Raw genomic sequence first — 26,436 nt, 5'->3', positions numbered from 1 at the left:
TTCTAACATTCTTCTGTTATCTCTATCAAAATCCAGTTTTGAAATCTATTTATTTAATAGCAAAAATGACCTTCTTTAAATAAATGATTTTCTAATTTGTAATTTTTTTTCTCTAAATTTCGTTGTGTACTTTCCGAGTTTAAAATCTAAAGAATGCAATCATGCCTATTGTTACCAGTTTTTCTTTGAAGATATGACAACCCGCGTGATGGTGCTAAGTTTCACTTAGCCAGCCATTCAACAATGTCAACAGAGTGCGCCGTAATAGAGTTTATTGCAATAGACTAGCCAAACCAACAATAATAAACAAGAATCAGGCATGAGGCAACAAGAACACAAAAAATTTGACGAAGGCTCCAGGCCCTAAATCTTCATCAATAGAAAAGAAATAGCTTAAACCAAAAGCTTGTGTACTCTTTGAGACTACACTCTATACAAAGAATGGAAGAACTCTTCTTTGCCAAAGCTAAATGCTCCTTGAGCTCTCTAACCAAAAGCTTAAAAAGCTATTTACAAAGTGCAGAACCCATGCCTTATATACAAGTGACAACCCCACTTACCTAGGTTAAGTGGCGTTCTCCCATGATGTCATCTCAAATTACAATCCCTCAAGTTTAGGAAGTATTTGCCCAGTTCCCTCTTAAATAGGTGATTAAGGCATAAGATATGAAACTACTTAGCAAGCCACTTCCCACTACCCATGCGGTTAGGAACCATCAGCCACTATGCCTAAAATCGAGGAAAAGCTTGATTAAGTCACCAATAGCCCACTTCCTACATGATCTCTACGTTCCTAGGTATTTTTTGATGTGCTTGACTAAGTCTTGATTGTTCCAACAGCACTAGCCCACTTTTGCCTATTTTCGTAGCCTCAACTAGAGAGTTTCTATTCAACATACTCTACACTGAACTACCACTGTCTGAACACAACCACTGTATGTCCCCTGGGTGCATCTCATATTCGCATAGTTTGGCGCTTATGCATATTTCCATATGCTATGCGCTACATGCTTTATGGTTATGCACTACCTCTGCACGCTTTGGCATGCACTACCTCACATGCTCTTGTGCGCGCTGCTCACCAGTGTACACGCCGTCCACACATGCCTTGGCGCTTACTGCCTTGTGTGCCCTCATGCACTACCCATTAGTGTGCGCCAGTTATTGTCACGCCCCATCCTGTGCACCAAACTTGCATCGCTTGATACCTCAACCTTACTTGCTATCACGACTCATGCCAACTTTCCTTACTTTAGTGAGCGTCTCCACGCACACCCACACTGTTGCCCTCGACTTGGTACAAGACCTCAAACCAAGCCTCGGCATTGGCCTATATGGCTTGAAGCTGTGACACCTATCTTGTAGGTAAAAAAAAAAAAAAGTTATAACTTTTTGAATGCTAAATAAGTAATTTAAATTGAATATATTTTAGTTTTAGAATTTAAAAGTAGGCTTCATGTATTGAATCGATTAAACCTGTAAGAGGAGAAGGAAGAAGAAATTATTTTAAATTTGTACAGATTAATTAGAAAAATGAACAGTCGGATATTGGAGAAGAAAAATTGATTTATAAAAGTGGGTTGTTAAAACATGAAAAATTTGCAGAAAAATCAAATTTATTTGTAGGTTGAAGTATTCGAAGAGATAAAATATGAGTTTCATTAAATTTATTTTGGTCTCAAAAGTAATTACAATGAAAGAGTAGTTTTATGAGAAAAAATGAAGAGATGCTAAAAGCACCACTCTTCTTTTAACATAAAGCTTTGACATGGTAAACAATAGATTTGAGTGTCCGGACGAACAAAAAACTTAGGCCCAAGATCATAGTCAGATTCGAGACCCTATTAATTGCCGGGTATCCACTGCGAAAAGTGAGGTAGTTTTTTGAAGGGCACTCTTAAAAACACAATTTCGATTTCTAGAAGCGAAAACCCAAGCACCAAGCACTAGAGACTGGAGTAATGACCACATGATAAAGACAAGAGAGATGTTCGAAATGTCATATTCATTTTACGGATCTTGTTTAGTTGGGAGTAGAGAGGGTAAAGTGGGTTACGACACGATTGCACAATACAAATATAAGAGATTTTTTCGTATTCATACTGGTAGATATCGACGCGCGCAATTAATAAATAGGTTGAATGTTGACAGGACATGACACAATAAATAATTATTTCATATTTATATTAGATCACCTCAATATGATTACACGTTTATGATATTAATATCAACTAATATGTGGTAATATTATTGAAAAAAAATTAACTAATATGTATATTGTGCACTATATTAATTATTCATGTCATATCTATTTAGCGTTATAAATTTATTTGTGTATATTTATACTACGTTAACTTATCTATGACATATTTTTAAGAATAATATTAACATATTTTTATTTTCTAAATTAATTTTTAGTGTTAAATATATTTAATGGGTTAATATAATTAATAAATCATTTGTCTCCGTATTTTAATGTTTTGACACGATTAATAAATAGATTATATTCGTGCTTGTTTAAATTTAATATAACATGAATAAGACACAACACAATTTCACAATTTGATATCCTTGGGTGCGAGCAGCTTTGCTCGTCATTTTATAATCGGCATACATCTTCAAATCCAGAAATGAATCCAGAAAATAAAAACAGAACAAAACACAAAGTTCCAATTACTTTGAAAGCATTATTTAAACCTAAAAACAAACAGAAAAAGTTTTTAGAATGACTTCTGGTTTTCACAATCCAAGTTATTCCCCGTATCAACATTAAGCAACTTAGCATATCTCCGAAAGTAACCAATCCGGTCGTTGACTCGTCCATCGTTAGGGATTCCACACTCAAGACCACCGTTGATTATGTTCGTCACCAGCCCAAAACCAACCGTCCGATTAGCGGCTAAATCAGCTTTTGTAGGAACATATTTTCCAATCATAACATTGTGGCATGATGGCTTCGGCTTCTGCTCAGTCATCCAAAACCAGAGGGCTGTTTTAAATGCAATCAGAGAATTGTTGGCTACAATTTCTGGATTCCTTAGCCCATCAAACCCCAAGGCCTTCCCTGCTGGTCCATAATTGTAATTCCTGCACATGTGTATGTACTATAAATAAATAATTTAAACCAAAGACATATATACATGCATATGATATACATTTGATGGTTGATGAGCCTAACCAAATATATAATGCTTAAATAAATAAATGAAGAGTATAAATAATAGTTACCAAGATAGTTGGATAGGTCCTCTGCCTTTGTAAGATTTTCCAGGATAGCAAGGCCATTTACGGTTGGAAGAGTCGCAGTAGTCGGATTGAGGAGTAACTTCCTCTTTGAAGCACAAGCCCCAAGCGAATGGGCCATCGGGTGCAGTTGCCCATCCACCCGTGGTCTCGTGTGAAATCTGAGCTAGAAAAGCAGCGATCTCACGCTTGCGAGTTGCTAAACTTCCCACGTTGCCAAATCTTGGGAAACAACTGGTGGCTTGTATGAACGAATCGTAAGTGTAAAAACCTTTTGCTGGGCATGCATTGTCGTCTTTGTGTAAAAATATGGCAGCAAATAGCTCTTTACTAACAAGATTGGAGATGAGGGGGTCTCTGTCTCTCCTAGCTTCAGCTGTGTGTGTTGCGAAGCAGAGGACGAGGAGCATGCTCATAGATATCAAGAACGAGAGAAAGAGAGGAGGAAAGGAGGAAGAAGCCATGCCCATATGCGTTTGTGAATTTGCTTAGCCAGCAGAGAGCTGGTCTTAAAATATACGTACTTTGGCCTGCAATTCGTTACGACGAAGTCAGAGCTCAAGTTTTTTACCCAATTTGACAATAGAATAGTATACGAAAAGAATATTATTAGTCAACATTATAACTTACTTTTTCGACAGGAAGCGTTTGGATTGAGAGTTCGACTTGGGATTTTTCTGATTGATTAATTCATGGGTGATGAGTGGCGACTGCTGGTGCAAGACAGTCGTGGTCAACGCAAGCAACTACACCCACCAACCACGTTAACTTGTGAGAATAAATCATAAAAAAATTGAATTTGGACTGAGTCTCGAGTTATCGCTGTCCACTGAAGTCCACCATTAATGTGGATTGTGCTAACATCGACCACCATACGCGGAAGATATAATCCATGCCTGCCACTGCCAGTGCGGCAAGTCAAAACTCAAAACTTTTATGGCATGTGATTTTCTTGTAAGAAATTGTCTCAATATATCGCTTGAGAAATGCTTGCTGTGTATTGGTAGTAGCACTAAAATATTAAAATGGATAAATGATTGGTCCACTGCTTCACAAGCCTTGTGAAAAGGCCTGAGAGATCTTCCACAGTTCACTGTCCGGTCCAACAGAAAACATGTTGGTCCAGGCCTCACAAGTCTTTTGTATTGGCTGGAGTGGGAATCTAACTGGGCTTCAATTGTGTGGTCCAAAACAGTAATGCTATTAGCATAACTACATTGTCCTTACAAAACCCCGCTCCAAACAAAATGTAATTTTAAGGACCAAAATAAATCTAATTAAGCCCACTTGGGTAGTATTTATTTATTTTTTTAAAAAATATGAATAGATCTTAATTTGATTGAAGTTTAATGAGTCTGAATATAAATATTTAAATGACATATCGGATTTCTTTCTTACTTTTTTTTAATATATAAACACAAGTGACATCTTGTTTATTTTTATAAATGAAAAATATCTTAAATAGTTATTTGACATTTTATGTACTTATAATTCAAAATAAATGAAGCAATTATGTTTTCTATTTTATAAAATAAGTGTCTGGAAATCAAACATAAGTTACGGAAAATAAATAAGAAAATTGAAAAAAAAAAAGTTTGAAATTTATAAAATTTCAGACTTTAAATGTTTAACAAACATCAAACATAAGTTTAGGAAAATAAACAAGAAAATTGAAAAAATGTGTTTGAAATTTATAAAATTTAAGACTTTAGATGTTTAACAAATAAGCTCTTAGATTTTTCCTGCAAATTATTTGCATCCATAATTAGTCACATCACTTCTTCTCCCATATAATTTGCATAAATTTAAGATAACATATTATTCTTTTTCTATTTCTTTGTGATTAAATATTTTTGTATACAAGATTACTTTTAAATTATAATTTTAAAATTTGTATAATTTAGATCAATGATTGATATTAAAAATTCATCGCTTAGAAATTTTTTTAATCTGTATATAGGATAGAAAACAAGATGATTAATGAAAGAGTTACAAACTCTTATATAATTTTATTTTATATAAATTGATGTGGCCTAAATTAATTGGTTCGACCAGAATATGAACATCCACGGCCATTGGCTAATAACCTATTCTTCTCCGCATAGACTAAGAGAAAGAAAAAAGTGGTCCTATTTTGAAGACGAAATAAATGGCGAAGTGGGACAAATTTGACAAAGAAGAAAAAAGGCCCATTCTATTTCCAGCCGTCTCATCAAAATTTAAAGAGAGCACCAACTTTTCTTCCTATAATACTGGTTACTGACTTTGATTGATTAGGAGTAACGTGGGAGTTAACTTGCCTTCTATTTTGGAAGGAGAGGGTCCTCTGCTTTCTTTCTTCCAAACTCTTTAGACCGCTATTGAACGTCTTTCCTAAGCTAAAACAAACCCACCTGTTTGTTCTCGTTACTTTACAAATAAAAATCACTTTCGTTTTCACTCACCAAACCCATTTACTTTAGCTTAGAAGTTGCACCGCTTCTGCATGAATTTTGATTTTAATTCACAATCACAGTCATATTTTTAATCCTGGGCATATTGCGTCGTTATGTTATCGCCCTTATATAATTTTCATCAACTTAATTCTTAGTGGTCCATGACTTTTTATCATGAAGAAACTTGGACGGCAGACCCAGTGGATGACAGTGAGAACGTGCGATCACAAACTCATTGAACTTGTATCTATTTTAACAGTCAAAGAATGGAAGCAAAAGAAAAAGAAAGAACAGCATTGACTGGCCAAAGCAGCACCTAGAGTTTGCCGACGCCCTTTCTTTTCATCCGTTGTGCTTTAGACTTCAATATCTTCTTAAGCCCTTGAAAATAATATGTAAATTATTCTCGTGTACAAAGACTTATTGTGTAAATTTTGGACAAATATTGAATGCTTTAAGCTTTATACTCGGTTTCCTTTAATAACACATACATTTCTAGGGGCACGGTGGTCTGTTTTCAAATATTCCTTACAAAATTCTAACACAACTAATGAAAAAGTGATCACATACAATTTAGGTGTGGATCGATGATAATTTTTAAAAGAATTGTATATTTTTGAATTTACGCTAAAAATTAGGTGGACAACTAATAAGGTGTTGCTAGGTTACATAATGTTTAATTTACATCAAACCAAAATTAATTTTTTGTATGACTCAATTGTTTGGCAAATAATTAGAAAATCATAAGAAAGAACTATTGGGCTAATAATACACTAATAGAGCAATAATTTAGTTTTTTAAGGAAAAATAAAAATTAATAACAGTAAAATGAATTAAGCCCTCAAGCTAAGGTGTTAGAGGACGAACTGATGTTTAATTAAGTTTTTGTAATAAAAAAAGGCTTAATTAAGTTGATGGTTTGGGTTAGGTGGCGTGATGTTAATCCAATTCATTTTCTGCTTAGAGATGAGAGAAATAATAAGGCAAGAGAGGGACAGCAATAAAAGCCCCCATTCAATTTCAAAAAACAACAAAAGAAGAGAGCAAAGTCTATAAGATTGAAAATGATAACACATCTCTAGAAGGAGGTCGCTCCATTTTCAAAGTTACTAAGACGAGCTTGAGCCATCCAGATACCCAATGGCTAATAGATCAAACCGTCAAGTTAGGTCCCATTATGAAACTGACTTTTTGGAAAAACAAAGTCAAGATTCTGAATTGGCTCTAATCCCTAATAAAAAGAAAAAGACAACAAAGCTAAAACGGAAGCGAGGAAAAAGGAAAAGCATTTCTTTGTCAGTTTCCATCACATTAGATGAGTTTAACACGGAACCCTCGATAGCAATTAGCAAACCCTTTCATGCATTTATTTTCCTTGTCTTCCCCATCTATGGACTATAATAACTTTTCATTATAACTTTATATTTAACTTATCATGCCAATTTCATTTTACCCATATATATGATATATATATATATATATTGTACTCTTCACTCTTCTTTAGCTATTATATGTAATTTAGAATCTATATGATAAATATAAAGTCTTTTTTCAACAACAAATAGCCAGTCATGCATGGCGTGCTTTAGGATTACCTTTGGGTGCCTTTATTTTCTTTGCAGGTCGTTATCACCATAGTTGGTTCAAGATTTCTTTTGTTAGACTTCTAATTTTTTTTAAAAAAATTTTGGGTAATAAAAGGGGATAATATTTTTTATATTTGGGCATGGATGTTCATCTTTTCCTCTTCAAAATTAACGGTGTCATTCAAGTTCCAAAATACTTTCAAGTTTAAAGATCCTTGCATGGTTAATAAATATGTCTGGCTGTATATATAATTCACACACACACACACACACACACACATATATATTGGTCTCTTCTAGATATCAGCATATATAATTCACAGCAAGGCAATACTGCCGTCACTGTAATTGACTACACATAATCACATACTACATAAATAACGCTTCTTGAAGGGTTGGGGGGGGGGGGGGGGGGGGGGATGGGAGCAAGAGTAAGTAATTAAATTGGAGTCATATAAGGCAACACGTCATGCAGGCGTTAGAATTGCCCTAAAGTTTAAAGCGAAAGCCAAAAAGCAAACGTGGGGTCGTGTCTAATGTAAGCAGTAGGTAAGGGACTAATAAGCAGGGTTGTAATATTGTATCTAGTAGGGATGGGTTAGGGTTTTCCCAACTTTCTAGAAGACGTCCAAGTGAGTAATATTTGCAAATTAATAAGGAAGAGTAGAGGTACACGGGAAGCTTGAGTTGAGTCGGGGACTTACTAGTAATTCTAATGGAACTGAACGTGTGCGCAAAGGCAGCCGTCTCAACACTCACGGCTATACAGACAGTAGTAATCCTGCGTATACCCCTTTGAATGCCAGCCAGCTCTCCCATGTTCTCTCTCCCTCCTGTCTTTACTTAATGTTTTTGACTCTTTAGTGTCCACGTTCATGTGATTTCACTTACCCCATGACCCAATGTTCCGCAATTATCCTTTGAATCTTCGTCACAACACACCTAATTAAACATACCAATTATAATGCCACTTTAAAAGCTTCATTGTTTCAACATTTTCCAGACCTGACTCAAACTAGTTGCTAGTATTTAATAATAGCCAAATCTTTTTCGAAATTGCAGATTTTTTATGCTTGGTTGCATTGACTTGGAGATACCCTTCACATGTATTATAAGATGTGGGATGTATTTTTGTGAGAGCAAGGGACAAGCTGATCATTCTCAAGTCTTCTATTATGTATTTGCCAAGAGAGCGACGTTCCAGTCATCCAGCTATGGATTTCAGAATCAATTAGGAAATCTTCTATCATTGACCTAATTTTTTCCCCGACTTGACGAATCAAACTGAGATTTTTTGTGTATAAATTAAAAAAAAAAATATGGTGTTGATTAGCAATAAATTAAAATATGTGATGCCAGTCTTGCTAGAATTCATTTTAATTTTAATTTTGTTATCCGTAAGCAGTCGGCATTTAGTACTGTCAAGAAGCTGGACATTGTTGACATTATATCTTAAGAAAGATACTTGACCTTTTTCTTTTCTTTTTTTAATATTTTCTCAAAATTCACCAAGACATTAACAGCAATATATTCAAAACTTAATACTATTTTACATTAATGAGAGGGAAAAATACCAATATTGAAATACTCAGAGGTCTAATTAAGCGGCTACAATAATGCACAGAACATATATAGCACCATCTGATCATTTGTATTTTTACACAAAATAAACTAGTCCTCAGAGACTTCATAAAGTATTTTTTAAAGCAGATTTATTTAGTTGGTCACCCAAACTTAAATTATAAAAAGGTATGAGAAAAAAATGAATTTAAATTCTATCCACACCTCTTTAATTTCTTAAAAAATAATTAAAATTCTTTTTCCTTACATATCTGTTATGGATCTTCGAACTTAATGAAGTCATTCATCAATATAAATGACTTAATGAATTTGAAGAATAAAATCCGGACTTTTATTTTCAATGTAACTGTTATGTATGTGGTATTATTGGAACCTTTTATTTGTTATTTATACATTTAGGTGGCGTTTGTTTTTTTGTTTGAAATCTGAATAGATCTGAATTAGTCTAAATTCTGAATAGGTCTGAATGTCTGAATCTGAATAATATGTTTGTTTTTTCGTCTGAATCTCAAAAAATAAATATTAAGTTGTTTGTTTTTTTCAACTTAAAAAGCTGAAAATATGTACTTTTACATTTGTATCCTTATTAAATTTGAATGTCAAATAAATAATATATTAAATACCACAATATTTTAACATTTATAAGTAAAACTATATTCAAGTGAATACATAATTATTTTAGAATTTTAATATATAAAATACCATAAATTTTAAATTTTACAATATATAATATAAGAAAGACAAAACATAGATATTTTTATGTGGGGTAAATATCTATGGGTGAGTTTTGGGATAGACATGAAAAATAAATTATAAAACAGGGATATTTTTGACATTAGCAAGTAATTGACTTAATTCAGATTTCTCCATTAAGTAAAAAGTCAAAAAAATTAACTTATTTTATTAAGTCAAAATTATCTAAAAAGTCTCATTAAGTTATAAAAACAAACACCTCTAATTAACTTAATTAATTAAGTTAAGTCACTTTAAGTCATTAAGTTAAAAAACAAACGCCACCTTAGTTCGCGTATATTACCTACACAGAATAATATAGCGTATATAACACTGGATGCCATTTACTTGTATTAAAAAAAGAAAAGCAGATACATGTTGCTGTTTAATTATCAATGATTTGGGTAATTTTTGAGTAATTATGTATATCCCAATAGGACCATTCTACGATTACTGGTCCCTACTTCCTAAGATCAACCAGAATCAAGCAAGTTGAATTTTCCCGCTCATTTAGGATATTACTGTTTTCAGGATCTATGATTAGATAAATAAATAAATAAATAAAAGGAGCTATGATTCGATAGTCCAACTGCATATATTTGGGAAAATCTTGGCCGTTGCACGTTGCAGCATCCTGCCCAAGACCCTTTATCTAAGGATGACCAACCCTTGAAATGGTGCAAATTTTGCAATTTAGTTGTAAGCAGTTACGATAATAAATTCGTTACTGATAATGATAGGTACATAAATTTTGTGTCTCAACTGATGGATATGAATTTATCTTATAATTATTAAATTCTATTACTTTTAATTAAAATAATGAATTTACACATTTTCCTGTCGAATTCATATGGGCGGCATATATAAATATTATATCTCGTAGGTGCATATATATAAAAAAAAAAAATTAAATCCAAAACCAAATTAACTACCCATTAAGGCATCCAAATCAAGGTTGAACTCTTGAATTTGTCTTATTTTGGTATTTTCAATTTGGAGGAGACTTTTGTTGACATTGTTGTTCTCTGAAAAAAAGGCACAGAAAAAGAAAAAGAAAAAGAAGAAAACAAGAGGTGTGAGCTGAGCCGAGCCGAGCCGAGCCGATTAGTCTCTTCAAAATAAGCGCAGTTGACGTGGGTGATGCACACATAAATGACATGGAGGGCTTGGGCTTCAAAGTCAGTGGGATTAGGTATTTCTATTTCTCTTATGTGGGACCGGTTTCATCGTAACCACCGTAAGATAGAGCCGTGCCGTCAACCTCGTTGACCTCAAGACGACGCCCCCACGTGTACTGCCGTACTCACTTCAACTCTACAACAAAACTCTGAACCCCGTTATCCTGAACAGTTAATTTTAACGGAACCGAAGCGCCGATCCGTCGCTTTATCCACCGTCGGTTTCACGCGTATAATGTCCTCCCTGGGTCAAATATTGCCACGTGTGCCCTAATGAGTCGTGACGTCATATCCCCGCGAAAATAACGGCTGGTCCTCGCTCACTCTTTCTCCCTGTGCCTTATTAGTATTTTTCGGACCCCCACTTATAAGCTAAGCTTGTTTTGATACAGCGAGAAAATTACTTGTGTACTTCAGTTGAAACTTGAAAATACTACATAGCAACAACAACAATAAAAACTACTACTACTCTTTCGTTGGTTATGGAAAAACAACAGCAACGCCGTGAACTGGCACTCTTGCACTCCGGCGACTTTCTCCGGCGAAACTCTGATCATCGCATGATGGAGAATTCCATCAATCGTGATAAGCCACCGATCCAAGAAATGGATTTCTTTTCTAGTAACAATAATCAATTGCATGATCAAGAAAGAAAGATCGAATCCTCAACTCTAGTTCTTGATTCTGGTGTCAACGTAAGATTTGAAACACTTTTATCATTTTAATTTGTCGCAGGGTTGTTTTATGACCACAAGGTTATGTATGAATTCTTACAGATAGGATTAAATCTCCACACTTCATGTTCTGGAATTTCAAGAACAGCAAATGATGATAAATCCCACACAGAAGTGAGTTTCAATATCAGTATAAAAATTTGATGTCGTTTCATCTATCTTTGATTTTTGTACGCTATTTATTCTATTTATTGATTTTCAAGTGGGTCTCTGATATTCAGCTGAGTGAGCTTAAAGGCGAGTTACAAAGGTTGCACGAAGAGAACAGAAAGCTGAGAAACATGTTGGATCAGACAACCAAAAGTTACAATGATTTGCAGAGTCAACTACTCTTGGCAATGCAAAAACTGGCACATGGGAGCCCTCAAGGGCAGGTGAATTTGGTTAGTAATTTAATTACCTTTTACCTTAATATACGTTAGATTATCATTTTTAATTGTTTGAAATCCTCAAACTAAAATTTTGTTTTTATATGGAATTGGGTAACGTGCCTGACTCAAATTGGCGTCAACTTTTGCAATAACTTACTTGTTCATCTTTGCCATTTAGGATTTTCTTGTAGTGTATTAGGCAATCCACCTAACGGTGGCAAGCGACGTATCTAACATCTGTCATTCCCAGTAAATTTAACTACCTCAATCAGCTTACATAAAGTTTAGGTTTACAGTAGTAGAGGGTGTTCTTGATATACCATTCACTTTCTTCCTTGAAAAAAAAAAAAAAATTATAGTAGAGCGCGTGTTTTCTTAAAGGGTATTCAATTATGTTGGCTTTTGTGCGCCGACTACGTGCACAGCCGAAAGGTTGTTGGTCCCAAATTATTAAAGGTTGATCTTCCTCGATCCTAGAACAAATGCCCCATGAATCCCCAGATCGAACTATCTATATATAAGAAAAAGATCGTATTATCCTATGGGTCCTTTTTTTTTTTTTTTAGCCATTAATGTTTTTCAATGTTCGGACGATTTTGTCAGGTTGTTAACCCATAGTAGTTTAATGTTCATCAAGGAATTTGAGTAAATTTGATACTAATTACAACATCATAGTTAGTTTTCTAAATTATAGCTAGCTCTAAACGTTTTAACTGTCATACATTTTAATATCTCATTAACTGATGAACTACGGTTGAAACTTGGAACAGAAGGCTGGTGCTTTCAATGGCATGCCAAGTCCTTTAATGTTAGCTCAACAATTTATGGACCCACGGCCTTCTGCTGCATTGAATGTCAACGAGCCTTCGGTATCCGATGACAAGACACGAGAGCTGTCAGCTTCTCCAGCAAATACTGCTGAAGTAATTTCAAAGGAGCTTGACCATCCTTTGACTAAGAATAATATTCCAGGGAAGCAAGTTTCTAATAGTGAAGATGGTGCCGAAACGTCTCAGAGTTGGGGCTCTCCTAAAAGTCCTAAACTTGATCATCAACCAAAGAACGATGAGCAAGTTTCTGAAGTGCCTTTTCGTAAGGCTAGGGTTTCTGTAAGAGCAAGATCAGAAGCTCCTTTGGTAATAAATTCAAACTGCAACTTTTTATCACATTTGTTTTTAGTAATTAATATTAGAGCCACAAACAATTTCTATTCACGTAAACATCACATGCTCGTACGATTTATTTTTATTCAACCAAATACAAATTGAATAGTTCGTAAAAGGAGTTTGTGTACTATTACTCTTTTCTAATTTATATCTACATGCATTTATGAGAATCTATACAACTGACGTTAAGGATTATTATTATTTTCCTCTGGTTGTGACCTTGATCAGATCAGTGATGGATGTCAATGGAGAAAATATGGTCAAAAGATGGCCAAGGGTAACCCTTGTCCACGCGCCTACTATCGGTGCACCATGGCCGTTGGATGCCCAGTTCGCAAGCAGGTACAGTTACACGAATAACATATCGGTTTAATGTGATTTAGAAATTGAATCTGATGTGATTTAGAAATTGAATGACAATGATATGATACTGGAGTGATAATAGGTTAATATATATACAAAGCATGATACTGATTGCATTTATATATGAAGCAATAAATTTGGTCATGTTTCTGATCATCAACAGGTGCAACGATGCGCTGAGGATAGGACCATTCTCATCACAACTTATGAAGGAAACCACAATCACCCGCTGCCACCAGCAGCAACAGCCATGGCCAATACAACCTCAGCTGCGGCCGCCATGCTCCTGTCAGGTTCGAGCACAAGCAAAGACGGTCTAACAAGTTCTGGTTTCTTTCACTCGGTGCCATTTGCATCAACAATGGCAACTCTATCTGCTTCTGCACCATTTCCCACCATTACCCTTGACTTAACGCAGAGCCCAAACCCAATGCAATTCCTCCGGGGACCTTCTTCGTCGTCCACATTTCCTCTACCTTTGCATGGCTACCCACAACTTTTAAGGTACGGCCCTGCTGCCGGAATGCCAAATAATATGCAATTAGGGCAACGCCATGCTTCAATGGTTGAGACGGTCACCGCAGCCATTACTTCCGACCCGAATTTCACAGCTGCCTTAGCTGCAGCAATCTCAACGATAATTGGGAGCAATAACGGAAACAATGGTAATAACGGGACAAGCGGGATGCAGCCTGGCTCTCCACAGCTTCCTCAATCTTGCACTACTTTCTCCACAAATTAACTTAACTAGGGCCCGCCCTACGCTATGCATAATATATAATCATTTTACATAATTAAGCTTATGGTGGTTTGGCCCTTGAGAGAAGGAACCCAGGTTTGCTGGGGAAAGCAGCTTGCTAGGTAGCTAGCTGGTAGATATAATTAAGAAGCTGCATTTTGAGCTATTGCTTCCGATTTAGGGTTTCAGGCATTGGATAACCTGGTGGTTACATTAATGTCGATGGCTCTCACAGCATGGGGCCAGAGCCTAGAGATAAGTTTTGGCATGTCTAAGCCATAAAAGAGGATAAATTTATTGGTGCATACGTTTATTAATCAATAATCACCGTGTATAGTTACAATTATGATGTGTATTCCAGAGGTGAACATGTATTGCCTAAGCTTCTATAGAGCTTTCAGTCAGATGTACAAATGAAACGGTGGATTTATTGTGTCAGACGAAATAATTAGTTTGCCGAGTACATACAATACATACATACATATATTATTTCAGTGCTTGAAGATATATATTTACAGACCGATATTGAAGTTGTTGTTGCGCAGGCATAATCTAATTTGGAGATCAATAATTAAATATACAACTTGTTTGGGTGATTAAAAGAACACCAGTCGTGCATGTCCTCGTTATCTAGCTGAGGAAGAGTCCCCTCGGCTCAATAAGGTATGAGCATATTCCTAGTGCCAGCACTCCCTGGGGTACACCTAAGGACCGACAAGAGACCTGTTACTTAGAAAGCGGGCACGATCCTACGTTAACACGGCAGTTTCGCCATATCCCAAATTGTTTGGGGAAGCACGATAACCAACGCACGATTTTCGCGGTCCATGAGGATTCATGATCGCCAAGGTATGGGAGACGTGGGAGAAGGTTCTAGAGACAAGGGGTGGAAACCCGGAAAAAAATAAAAAAGAAAAGAGAAGGGGGGAAACTCTGTCATTTTGATTTTAGAATTCATTTCCACAAAAAACTTTCTAAAACATTCTTCTACTCAGCGATTATAATCTTGCACAAATATAAAATTCAACATTTTTCCTAAAACCTCGCATACTGACTTAAGTATCAGAGGGTTTTTGCCCGAAAAAACACCAGCACCCCTGATATATTTTTGTGAGTGCAGGTAATAAAGGAGGAAGGAGGTTGACCCAAGTTATTGGATTTGCTTAATCAAGGAAAGTACCAGAAGCGGTGTGTTCCAGTCAGAGTCAGTGTAAGTGTTGACGAGACAACCTGGTCAGCCCTAAAGACGACCAGATTTCTGCATCAACACAACTACTACGTACATTCAGAATATCTCGATGAATGGTTTGCTTATCTCGATTTTATTTTCGAAGGTTTTGTTTTTCCTGTTTTTAACTGTTTGAGGTTAGTTTGAATTCAGTTCCCATATGATCTTTAGTTAATCTTTTAAAAAAATATAATTGGTAGTTATTGAATAAGAATATAAATTAAATCTTAAATATATATTTTATACACGTACATATAGCAAAAGATTAGCAAAAGATTATAAGTAACTGAGTGCAGATCAACTTAGTACTGAATTCAAGTCCAAATCTAAAGATATTCTTTTATGACCAAAGAGAAATTGAGTGTGCCTCCCCTACACAAATAGTTGGTGGAAGTAGAGGTGGCAAAAATACCCGTTCGGTCCGGACCCGGACCGTACCCAGGTGTTGTCGGCTGAGTATTATCCGGCCCGGGTATGAAGCCGGGTCGGTCTTGGGCATCACTTGATAAACCCAGAACCCGGATTTTATTAAAAAAATATTATAAAATATATATTATTTTAAATATTTATATTTATTTGACTTATTTATTATGCATATATAAAGTTTTAAATACTTAAAGTTCATATTTTCATGTCCAATTTTATTAAAATAAATTTAAAACTTATAAAATTACCAAAAAATAAAAAATATATACACATAATATTAAAAAATATAAAATTCAGGTACCCAGATTAAAATCCAGTTCGGACTCGGACCTAAACCGGTTGCATCCGGGCAGGGTCCGGTCATTGCAATACCCGGACCCAACCCGCGGTTTTGCCATCTCTAGATGGAAGTATCAGCTCAAGGGAAACAGAATAATTGAGAACACGGGCAACTGATGACAGATGCCTGAGTGTAGGCTCAGTGTTCGGCAAGGCCCACTTCAAGGCCTAATTGTGACAGGGCCTACTGCCCGAATGCCATAAAAAAATGGGCTTGGATCGGCATCAAAACATGTGACCGATCTGGTTTAGCGCCGTTCAAAATTCGAAATATTTGACCGTTGAGATTAGATGGGACATGCGAGTTCCATTTTGAGCGTGAAAGGCGTGAACTTCGAATAAAAAAAGGGCAAAAAAAAAAAAAAAAAACAAACAGACACAACTCCAAAACAGGCTAATTGCTGCCACCTTACAAGAGCTGAAGTCTGAAGAGCAAAACACTTTTTGTTTTTTTACTTGCGAGTTTCAGGGCTCAAAGCAAACTCATCTATGGATCTCTAAAAGTAACCTTACAATTCAAACTCTGTTTTTATTTCTATTCAACAGCTGCAACAAACGGTCGGCCTCTCTCCAATGAATACGCGACGCCATGGCTGGCAACGCCCTCTCCACCCTCTGCAGGTACCACCACAATTTTATTTATAATCAAACCACAGTCTTAATTAGCTTTCTTTGCTACAAGTTCGTTAGTAATATTTTCAGGGTTTCTTCAAGTAGTCCAATTAGCAACACGTCGCACTACATTCATTATATTATCTTTTCTACCGATTCATTGATATTCAGTTCAATTTTCTGTTAAAAAAACTCACGGGCAAAAATAATCTTGAATATTGCAGATGGTGGGGATGGCAGTGTACAGTTGTTTGGTAGTGGCCTTCTATACGTTTCTGGGCCTTTTCCTCGGAAACAGAATTGCTGAATTCACAGTAACCTCAATATTTTCATTTGTGGTAATATCGTTAAGCAAATTCAAATGTACCCTTTTCCTTTATCAACAAGAAGTCAAAAGATTCATGATATCAACTAAATTTCTTGATGTTATTTTCAGGCACTTTCAGTTATATTTCTATTTATAAGGTGTACAGCAATCGACCCAACTGATAAGACCAGCTTTAGAAGGAAGAGAAAGGCCAAATACAATGCCAATGGGTTTACAAAGCTGAATCATGGATACATATTGGGACAAATTGTTATGAGGTTTTTAAGGAGAATGGAGAGGAAGATACTTATGACTTTTATAAGGAGGAAGTATCTGGATCCCTTGAAGACTAGTACCCAACTGGAACCATTGCTTCCATTTCCCCTTGTCATCAAGGATGATGCAATTTCACCTGAGCTTAAAGAGGACGACATTTCATTTTGTTCCCTGTGTGATTTTGAGGTTGGTCGTCTTGCAATTTTTGGTAGTTTCTTGTTATACTAGCATCATATTTAGTCGAGAGAGAAATTAAAGTATATTGTCACGTAAAGCTTTCTTTTATACATATTAGGTGAAAAAGCATAGCAAGCATTGTAGGACTTGCAACCGCTGTGTTGAAGGGTTTGATCACCATTGCAGGGTAAGCTGGGTAGTTTATTTGACATTATTAGCATTGGTGTCGTTTTTTCATTGTGCGTCCACTGTTCATAAGGCAATTGCTACCAATGTTTACCCCGAGTGTTTTTTTTGTTTTTTCTCCAGTGGCTAAACAACTGTGTTGGGAAAAGGAACTACACAACGTTTATTCTCCTTATGGTTTTCGTCCTGTTAATGGTCAGTTTCTTTGTAAATGTTGATTCCTATTCTCAGTGTACTTGCTTTGATGTTTACTTTGCCAATTAAATTGAAACTGGTACAGCTAATTATAGAAGGAGGAACTGCCATTGCCGTATTCATCAGGTGTTTTGTAGATAAGAAAGGAATAGAGCAGGAGCTTGAAAGGAGGCTGCATGTGGAATTCCCAAGAGAAGTTCTGGCTACTATTTTGGTAATATTGAGTCATCTTTCTTTCCTCTGGCAATGTTTCATTGCACAATTTTTTCATGAGGTGTAACTCATTAAAATGTATGTTACAGGTGTTCTTGGTTCTGATGACAGCTTACAGTACAGCAGCAATGGGACAGCTTTTCTTCTTTCATGTGGTTCTCATAAGGAAGGTATAACGCATCACCAAAACAAAATCAATAAGACATACTTATTATCGATTATGGGCCTTGACAATCATGAAATGAACGAAATGTGCCACACATTTTTTTGTTTTCAAATCTTTCAAAATTTCTCCAATTAAAAAGGATCAAAATTGTCATTTGTGTTGAGTGGCTGAACAGATTCAATTTATTGAGCTCAAGCTTTTTGCCCTGTCCGAACATGGTTTGTTATTGAAGCATCTTGCTTTATGTATTTTCACCCATCTGCTTAAAAATTGTTAATATAGAGCTGACAATGCTGTCATTCTATCCAAGAACACCCAAGTTTTTAGACATGATTGTTTATTCTTTCTGAGCTCTTAATTTAAACTACTTAATATCTTTCTTTGCTGATACTTATCCACACGATAGAATTGGGCTGTCTACTCCCTCTATTTAATTGTCATTGCAGGGAATAAGAACATATGATTATATCCTGGCAATGAAAGAGCAGAACCAATTTTCAGAACTAGATGATTCAGATTTCTCTTCAGATGACAGCAGTGACTTTGATTCACCTGAAAGATCAACACTAGTGTCAAGATTCATATGCAGAGGACACCGAGATCAGGTATATATTTTAATTGAACTAATCTTAGAATTTGTTCCATCGCAAGCAATTAACTCACTCTAACTCACACTCACCCTGGTAGAAAATCCGTTTGAATTTTCAGAACCCAGCAGCTTTGTCAATAAGAATTGACGAAAATCCAGAACCTCCCAAGAAACAAGGCTTTCGAGTGAGCATTGACCCATGGAAACTGATAAAGCTGAGTAGAGAGAAAGCTCTACTGGCAGCAGAAAAGGCCAGGGAGAGACTTATGAAACAGAAGCCAGTCCCGGAACATGATTCACTGAGGCCACTTCCATTGGAGACTAAATGCGGGCCGTTGATGAACCCAGATAGGAATTTGGCTACCACAGGATCAGGATCAACGCCTCTCATTTCTATAGGGAAGCTTACTGGGTCACCAGGAAGATTTTCGAGCCCAAGAAGACGATTTTCTGTCTCCCCAACTAGATTTTCTGGCGTCGTGCCATCACCAAAGCATAAATACAGAAGCAATTTCGACTTGAAGTTAACTGAGGTATCCAGAGAGCTAGAAACTTACATCTCAAGACAGGTTTTATGCTCTGTTATAAAGAAGGATGGTACTGAGGCATCTCCGAAATAGAACAGCTTTGAATTTGTGGATTCTCAGCCTTTGAGAAAAATTCATTGATTGGTTATATAGTCTTGATGCGTGTCTCATTAGTAAACTGAATTCAACCCATGTATTTACTTTTTCCTACAGTTTATAGTTTTTTTTCCCCCTCCTTTCTAGACAGATGAGTCATCATTTTGGTTAAAAAAAAAGTGAAGAAAAAACATTTGGGTCCATCTATTTCGGGAAAAAAAATAATCTTAATGCAACATGATTTAATGCCCTTTCTCCGTACCCACCCCGATCTATTACTACAAAGAACTATACGTAGCTGCTTTTAATGAAATCACGGCCTCTGATTTTGGCATAATCCTACAAGGCATTTAGATATAAACTATTTGAATAATGTTACACTTTCAAAGTTGGGGTATGATATTACACACGTCCTCCTCATACAACATAAGTGAACCACTTAACTCGTGCGGAAAATTTTACTGATATTGTACGAGTTTGATATTTAAACTTTGTATTTCGACTTGTAAGCATTGCATCAGTGTAGTGAAAATAACCCCATTTCACATATTTATAATAAAATTCATCGTATACCAAAATGATCAAATACAAGGAAATCTTTCGGGAGAACAAAATTGCGCTACTTTCATGCATAGCCTAAAGCAGCGGCAGAGTATACTCTCTATCCCATCATCCCCCACTTTTTTTTACTCTTGCTGAAATTTCAAACAACAAACGCAGTCAGAAGAAAATAATAAACAATAAAATTAAAAAAGGAACGACCTTTGCAGAAGTAAGCTCATTCTATCTTCATTTCTGATATTCACTCAATTATTCGTAACTGCACACAAAATTACATGAAATAACCTTTTCTCAACACCATCTCGCAGGTCAACAACCACAGATCAGCACTTCACTTAACTCATATCAGGCAATCTTTTCATCGGCAATGCACTGGGCGGTTGTGTTGAGAAATGGCAAGAATCAAATTTCCAACTAATGACAACATTCACAGAAGAAGGTGATTTCACCGGAGATAAAATGCCAAGATTCCATTATTTACCAAGATAATAACCGAGCAAGTCTTTTTTGATTTCTTGAACTCCTAAAATGATTGGATAGATCGTAACAATCTAAGTGATGCATGGGAAAGATACTCTCCTTCAGAGGATCACAGGTTTCTGGGAAAACCAAGTCAGAATATCCTTGAATATAGGAGCAATTCCATGGAGACTCTGAAACTCCATTGAGCTTAATGTTTGACAAGCAAATGTAACGAAAAGTGTCCCCCTCTATACCTTCTAGCTGGCCTGCCATTTTTACATTCTCCCCAATGACATTTTTTATGGTAATCCTTTCTATTATGGGAAGAGCACTTGGATCATACGAATCATCTGGATGCTCCCCAAAGTGACCAGTAAATATTATAGCTACATCTACGTGATTTAAGGTCACATTTGAGATAGAGATATTTCTCACATAGCCACCCCTTCCAGGAGATGTCTTTATCCTAATACCCCTGACTGAGTTGAAAAAGTACAGGTTCTCTGCATGAACTTCTGATACACCTCCAGACATCTCACTTCCTATTGCAATCCCCGCACCCAATTTAGTTTCTCCAATGAGTCCATGGATGGTAATTTTTGTACTTGGCCGACCATATGAAATACCATACTCGTCCCACCCACTTTTGATGGAAACCAGATCATCGCCAGTGCTAATATAACAGTCTTTAATGCAGACATCGTCAGAAGAGTCTGGATGCATATAAATGTAGAGGACCAAACCTCATTATGTTAGAAAACACCAATTTGCATAATGGAGATATTCAGATTAGTAGAAGATGCTCACCTGGATCAATCCCATCTGTGTTTGGTGAATCAAGTGGGGCACGGATTGTGACATTCTGCACTTTAACATGGCTGTTCAACCAGAAAAACAGTCTCAACTCTCCCCCGAATTAAGTAAAAGCTCCACCGTCGTACAGTTAAATTTGGAAAGAAGAATATTTGAACCCAGCAGACAGAAATTAATAAGAATATGTTTAGAGAAAGAACCAACCTGCAGTATACAGGATGGATGGTCCAAAATGGTGGATTTAAGAAGGTCAAATTTGAGATGATAACCCCAGTCGAGTTCATCAATTCAACCAGATGAGGTCGGGTGTAATCCAGTGTTCCATTTCGAAACCATTCCCACCAGATGCTGCCTTGACCATCAATAGTTCCATTATCACCTGCATAGAGTGATAGGCGGCGTCAAGAAAACAGACAATATATTTATCTAAGCTCTTTGTCAAAATAGTCAACCTGTTATGACCACATCTGTCAAATTGCGTCCAAAAATGAGGCTCCGATGCCTTCCACCAGGCAACTCCCTACCTCTGCCATATGATGGTAGAGGATCAATAACCGGCCAAGTGTCCGAGTTCTGAAAAAAAAAAGGATAAATCATTTAGCATAATGTGCTAACATAATTACAAATAGCCTCAATGTCACAGCAGACCACAGCCACATTGGTCTTGAAAATGAACCATTTCAGATTTTGAAAATGTTCCTCAACTAGAAATTGAAGCATTATGATCACACGAAACCTTGGATTCTTGCATAATTTAATACCCTTTGCCCATAGAGCATGATTTACTGAAAAGGAGCTAAATGCAACTTTCACATCATAAACATTGAAAAATATCCTGACAATTCCATATATTAATATTTCATAGCCATGATTTAATTGCAAAGACTCCAAGCAAAGAGAGGCAAACTGAATACTGAAGATTCAAGAGCATATGTCCTTCTAGACAATAAAGAGATTGCAAAAGGGAGCTTACCGTGGATCCAAGAATTACTGCATCCTTGTCTAACCACAAAGTTAGATGACTGATGAGATCGAAGCTACCTGTCAACCACTGGCCAGCTGGGACAAAAAGCTTGGCCCCACCCTTGTCTGCAAATGAATTGAGATAGAAGATTGCATTCTGAAAGGCTTTGGTGTTTAGAGTGACACCATCTCCGACAGCTCCAAATTCAGTGATAGAGACACTATGAGGCCGAAATACCTCTAAATTGCTTTGACTACATTGTGAGCTGCCCGCGACAGCCCATGGAGCTTCACTAAATAATGCAAGTACCAGAAACACATCCACCAGCTAAAAAAGGGAACATTTTGAAAAGGGATTAATTATACTAAATTTTCAACTTAATTTGAGGTCTTAATCAGCTACATTGTAATTTATCATGTAGGAAAGCTGATGAAATGAGCCACATTTTGCCTAAGAGATAATAAACCAAGAAGAGCCACACAGAATACAGAAGGCGGAATCAATAGTCATAAAAATAATAATAATAAATAAACAAATAACTGAAAAATGGAAACAGTTTTGATCGATCAGACTGAAACTGACTTCAAAGTTGCCCTTAATAATATAATTTGCGGCTGAATTTAGACGATTCATCTCAGGGTGCCGGTGAATGATTCATCTTGAAAACTAATTTCAGATATTTTTGTAAATTCTGAGCGTTACATACAGAGAAGAAGTAAGAAGCAAAGCAGAACAAAGAAAAGAAGCAAGAAGAATTAATCAAAGATGAAGCAACTCACAGTAAAAGATCTCCTCATATGAATGGGATCTGCTGCTTTGCTCTAGAGCCCAAGCGCCTTAGCAAAGCTTTTTAACACTTGCTTGACACGAGCAAGCAGAGATAGTCACCAACTGATACTTGGATCTTAATGAACAAAGATAGATAGAAAGAAAGAGAAAGGTTTGATGAATATGGTTTGGTAATTTAAATCAAGATCTCCCTTTACTCTTCTCTCTCCAACCAATATGCAAAGTGTGTGAGTGATTGGATGGGTCATTCATTCATTGAGAGAACCACCCAAAGCAAAATATCATTGATAGTGACCGTTGCTGCCCGCCAGAAAATAAGCAGTAGGTCCCTCTTATGTCTTCATCCGCTCCTCCATTTCCCTTCTGTCTCTCTCTCGTTCTGTCTCACACACTACTGACTACACTTCAATACACAGCGATCCCAAAAAAAAAAAAAAAAAAAAAAAAAAAGATGATACCCAGACCCAGTAAAGGTTTTAAGGTTTTGTGAATTGTAAGTGTCGGATGATGATAAGTTTGTTTGCATGGGGCATCTCAAATTCAGTTACTAGTTTTAAGGTTTTGTGAATTGTAACATGATCATCCCATCAAATGGAGAAAAAGAGAGGATTTGAGGTGGGGGGGGAATACTGACCTATTTTTTTCACATCAACATTTGTGATTTATCATCATTTTCTCTATCTCACCAATTCCATTCAGCGTATGAAACACAGGCCAAAGCTGGGTTTTTTTATATGGGAATTGTTGATAATGCCAGAGCAAATCATAACCATTTACAAGACAAACGGCGTCACTCGGTCAATTTCTTTCGCTCTCCATTTTTTTTTTTTTTCAAGGTTACAGAACAAAAGCTTTTGATTTTTGTCTCTTTTGAATGTTAATCTTATAACTGACAAACAGATAACGAACGTTGCATTGGCAACAACCACAACAACTCTAATCCCGAGCTCTTTCATCGTCTCAGCAATAAAGGCAGTCAAAAAACTCAAAACAGTTCTAACTTTCACCGGTTGGTAATGACTTAACTTCGGTACATTTTTACAAAAAGACCACAATACCCTTTAACCTTCGGGCTTGTTTGGCTTTGAACCCGAGTACCACCCCCCGCACCGGGCTCATTTCACAGGTTAGATTTAACGACGGAATAGAAAAACTGAAAACGCTACTTAGTGAAACTTAATTATCAAGGAACCCTCAAATCGGATCCGAATCTCATGGGCAACAATCGGTAACGTACATCGTACATGGACAAAGAAGAGTACTGAATGGAACAGGCAATTGAGAAAAAATGTCTATAAGTAAGGGGACAAAGGTCCAAAGCAGGACAATGAAAATGCAAAGGGGCAAGTGCTGTGTTGTTATATATATTAAAAGCGTGTAATAAATTTCAGCCAGGAATCCAATGCCCACTTAACCAAACACAACTTAGTGATGTGTAAGTCATAAAATCATAATGTGATACAGGAACAGGATTCGCGTGCATCAGCTCAGCAACTTTCTGGATTTTGGAATTTTTCAGCCAATGCATGCCAGCGACAACAAACAACAATATATTTTCCTCCTCTGTTTTGTTTTTTCTTCTGTCGTTACCTTATTTTACCAAAATCTTTCTTAGATTTGCATTTTTTTTTTTGCTTTTGTGAGTTTGTCTCATAAAGGATAATTGGCAAGAAAATGCACCATACACAACCAAATTCCCCCCCCCCCCCCCTTTTTTTTTTTTCATTTGCTTGTTTTCTTCCATGAGTGAAAAAAGATTTCTATAAATAATCCTACATACATTATCAATTTATCATGTGGTATGATACCAAGATAGTAAAAACCTTCACTAACAATTTACGTGTAATTATTCTCCAAAATTTTATGAAGTAATGAGTTACTGCCCTTACAATGAGCAAATAGCCAGCAATAACATGTTTTAAACACCGACATTCTTCTTCATCACCTTAAATCGATGTCATTACGGTACAACTTTATTTAATAGTATGATTTAGCTGACCTACACACGCATACATACAAAGGGAACCAAAAAAAAAAGGAAAAAATCAATTAGCAATTTTGCGATTGTCCAGTGGATTGAGCCAACGGGTAGGCGCCATTATATTTACGTATATGATAGCTAGAATGCATGTTTATAGCATCACCAATACTTGCTTTACACGTAAATTCAATTACAGAATGACCCACAAAAAAAAAATGTATATCCAACGACCTCGGACACCATTGCTGATCTCTTCTAATTTGTTCGCACGTTTAATTATTGAGTTAATTGATCGCAGGTCACTGTCCATGAATATTTTTCTCTGGGTTCAACATTTGATAAATTTGATTGATGGGGGGCCGCTACAGTAACTTGCCTGGAAACAATTAAATGATAACTTGTTTTTGGATCTCTCCACCAACAACTGCTTAAAATTTCTTTTTTTTTTTTTTTTGGTTCTGTTCGAGAAACTAACTAATTACGAGGACCACTTCATGTCTTGTTTTCATTAAAAATGTGATGATGTTTAATTATAATGCTTTATTAACGCATTGATACGAGGTTTTTAAGTCTTTTTCTTTTAGCAATAATGCAGGTGGCCAAGAAATGGGGACCAATCCTAGACTTGTCTCTAGTCAGTCATCCCAGTCCCAGGTTAACGTTGATCAAAAGCTAAACAATTAATAATTAGATTGCCGTACAAATTTTATGTGATTGATTATTATTAATCATAGTGTGTGTATATTAATCTTTTTTTAGTGAGGACATTCACATTTTATTAAAATGAAGATGTCAGTAAAATATGAAAAAAATATAAATTTTAATACATTGCAGACTATATATATATATATATTGAAATTTGTGTTTTTCGTATTTTACTGACAACTTTACTCTAACAAAATAAGGATGTTCTCAGTAAAATTTGTATATGTGCGTGTATTCTTTCTTTAATCAGACATCCACATTTAATCAAAGTGAAGATGTCACTAAAATATTAAAAAAATATATATTTTAATATATTGAAAACAAAAACTGTATTGTTATCTGTTAGTGTATTGAAATTTATGTTTTTTTAATTTTTTACTAGTACACTCACTTTGTTAAAGTGAAAAATTCTCATTAGAGAATGATTCTATTTACATGTGTGTGTTCGTACGTATGTATGTATGTATGTATGTATGCCCTTAATACTAAACTCAAAAAGCATTCGAGATTTGGACCTTGGGCCCATGTTTCAGTTTCATTCGTTGCATGTTGGCGACTTTTTAGGCTCAGTGGAGGCCCAAATATTTAATTCCTTTTATTGGCAATTGGGCCTTTTTCTTTGAGCGGTGTTGTACCTTATTATTACCTTCTTCTTTTTTTAAATAGGGTTGTTGCTTTACTTTTTCTGTTATTAAA

The 26,436-nt window shown here is 36.0% G+C and overlaps 4 protein-coding genes across 6 annotated transcripts; 2 read left to right on the top strand and 2 right to left on the bottom strand.

Moving 5' to 3' along the window:
- Positions 1 to 2,576: 2,576 nt before the first annotated feature.
- LOC18049816 (chitinase 10) lies at positions 2,577 to 3,806 on the bottom strand. Its single transcript, XM_006444559.2, has 2 exons — positions 3,229 to 3,806; positions 2,577 to 3,087 (listed from the first exon to the last, which is right to left on the bottom strand). Exons 1-2 carry the CDS (start codon positions 3,711 to 3,713, stop codon positions 2,721 to 2,723), a joined length of 852 nt encoding a protein of 283 aa, XP_006444622.2. The 5' UTR covers positions 3,714 to 3,806; the 3' UTR covers positions 2,577 to 2,720.
- A 7,338-nt stretch (positions 3,807 to 11,144) lies between these two features.
- On the top strand, positions 11,145 to 14,638 carry LOC18049815 (probable WRKY transcription factor 47). 2 transcript variants are annotated; one of them, XM_006444558.2, is made up of 6 exons: positions 11,145 to 11,450; positions 11,532 to 11,603; positions 11,711 to 11,872; positions 12,631 to 12,996; positions 13,255 to 13,368; positions 13,553 to 14,638. In XM_006444558.2, the coding sequence occupies exons 1-6, from the start codon at positions 11,238 to 11,240 to the stop codon at positions 14,129 to 14,131; spliced, it is 1,506 nt and encodes a 501-aa protein (XP_006444621.1). In that variant the 5' UTR covers positions 11,145 to 11,237; the 3' UTR covers positions 14,132 to 14,638. The 2 variants fall into 2 exon arrangements, with proteins under 2 accessions (XP_006444621.1, XP_024044530.1); XM_024188762.1 differs by having other exon boundaries at positions 11,200 to 11,450; positions 12,634 to 12,996.
- A 1,846-nt stretch (positions 14,639 to 16,484) lies between these two features.
- On the top strand, positions 16,485 to 19,725 carry LOC18049814 (protein S-acyltransferase 18). 2 transcript variants are annotated; one of them, XM_006444557.2, is made up of 9 exons: positions 16,485 to 16,742; positions 16,958 to 17,071; positions 17,170 to 17,502; positions 17,612 to 17,680; positions 17,803 to 17,874; positions 17,960 to 18,088; positions 18,177 to 18,257; positions 18,700 to 18,858; positions 18,962 to 19,725. In XM_006444557.2, exons 1-9 carry the CDS (start codon positions 16,695 to 16,697, stop codon positions 19,460 to 19,462), a joined length of 1,506 nt encoding a protein of 501 aa, XP_006444620.1. In that variant the 5' UTR covers positions 16,485 to 16,694; the 3' UTR covers positions 19,463 to 19,725. The 2 variants fall into 2 exon arrangements, with proteins under 2 accessions (XP_006444620.1, XP_024043327.1); XM_024187559.1 differs by having other exon boundaries at positions 18,941 to 19,725.
- A 231-nt stretch (positions 19,726 to 19,956) lies between these two features.
- LOC18049812 (probable polygalacturonase) lies at positions 19,957 to 23,488 on the bottom strand. The gene is made up of 6 exons (XM_006444556.2): positions 23,045 to 23,488; positions 22,275 to 22,592; positions 21,754 to 21,874; positions 21,506 to 21,680; positions 21,296 to 21,366; positions 19,957 to 21,201 (listed from the first exon to the last, which is right to left on the bottom strand). Exons 1-6 carry the CDS (start codon positions 23,060 to 23,062, stop codon positions 20,504 to 20,506), a joined length of 1,401 nt encoding a protein of 466 aa, XP_006444619.1. The 5' UTR covers positions 23,063 to 23,488; the 3' UTR covers positions 19,957 to 20,503.
- Positions 23,489 to 26,436: the final 2,948 nt, after the last annotated feature.

Source organism: Citrus clementina, unplaced genomic scaffold (assembly GCF_000493195.1).
Source record: "Citrus clementina cultivar Clemenules unplaced genomic scaffold, Citrus_clementina_v1.0 scaffold_3, whole genome shotgun sequence".
NCBI lineage: Eukaryota > Viridiplantae > Streptophyta > Magnoliopsida > Sapindales > Rutaceae > Citrus > Citrus x clementina.
This window is presented reverse-complemented; position numbering and strand designations above follow the sequence as displayed.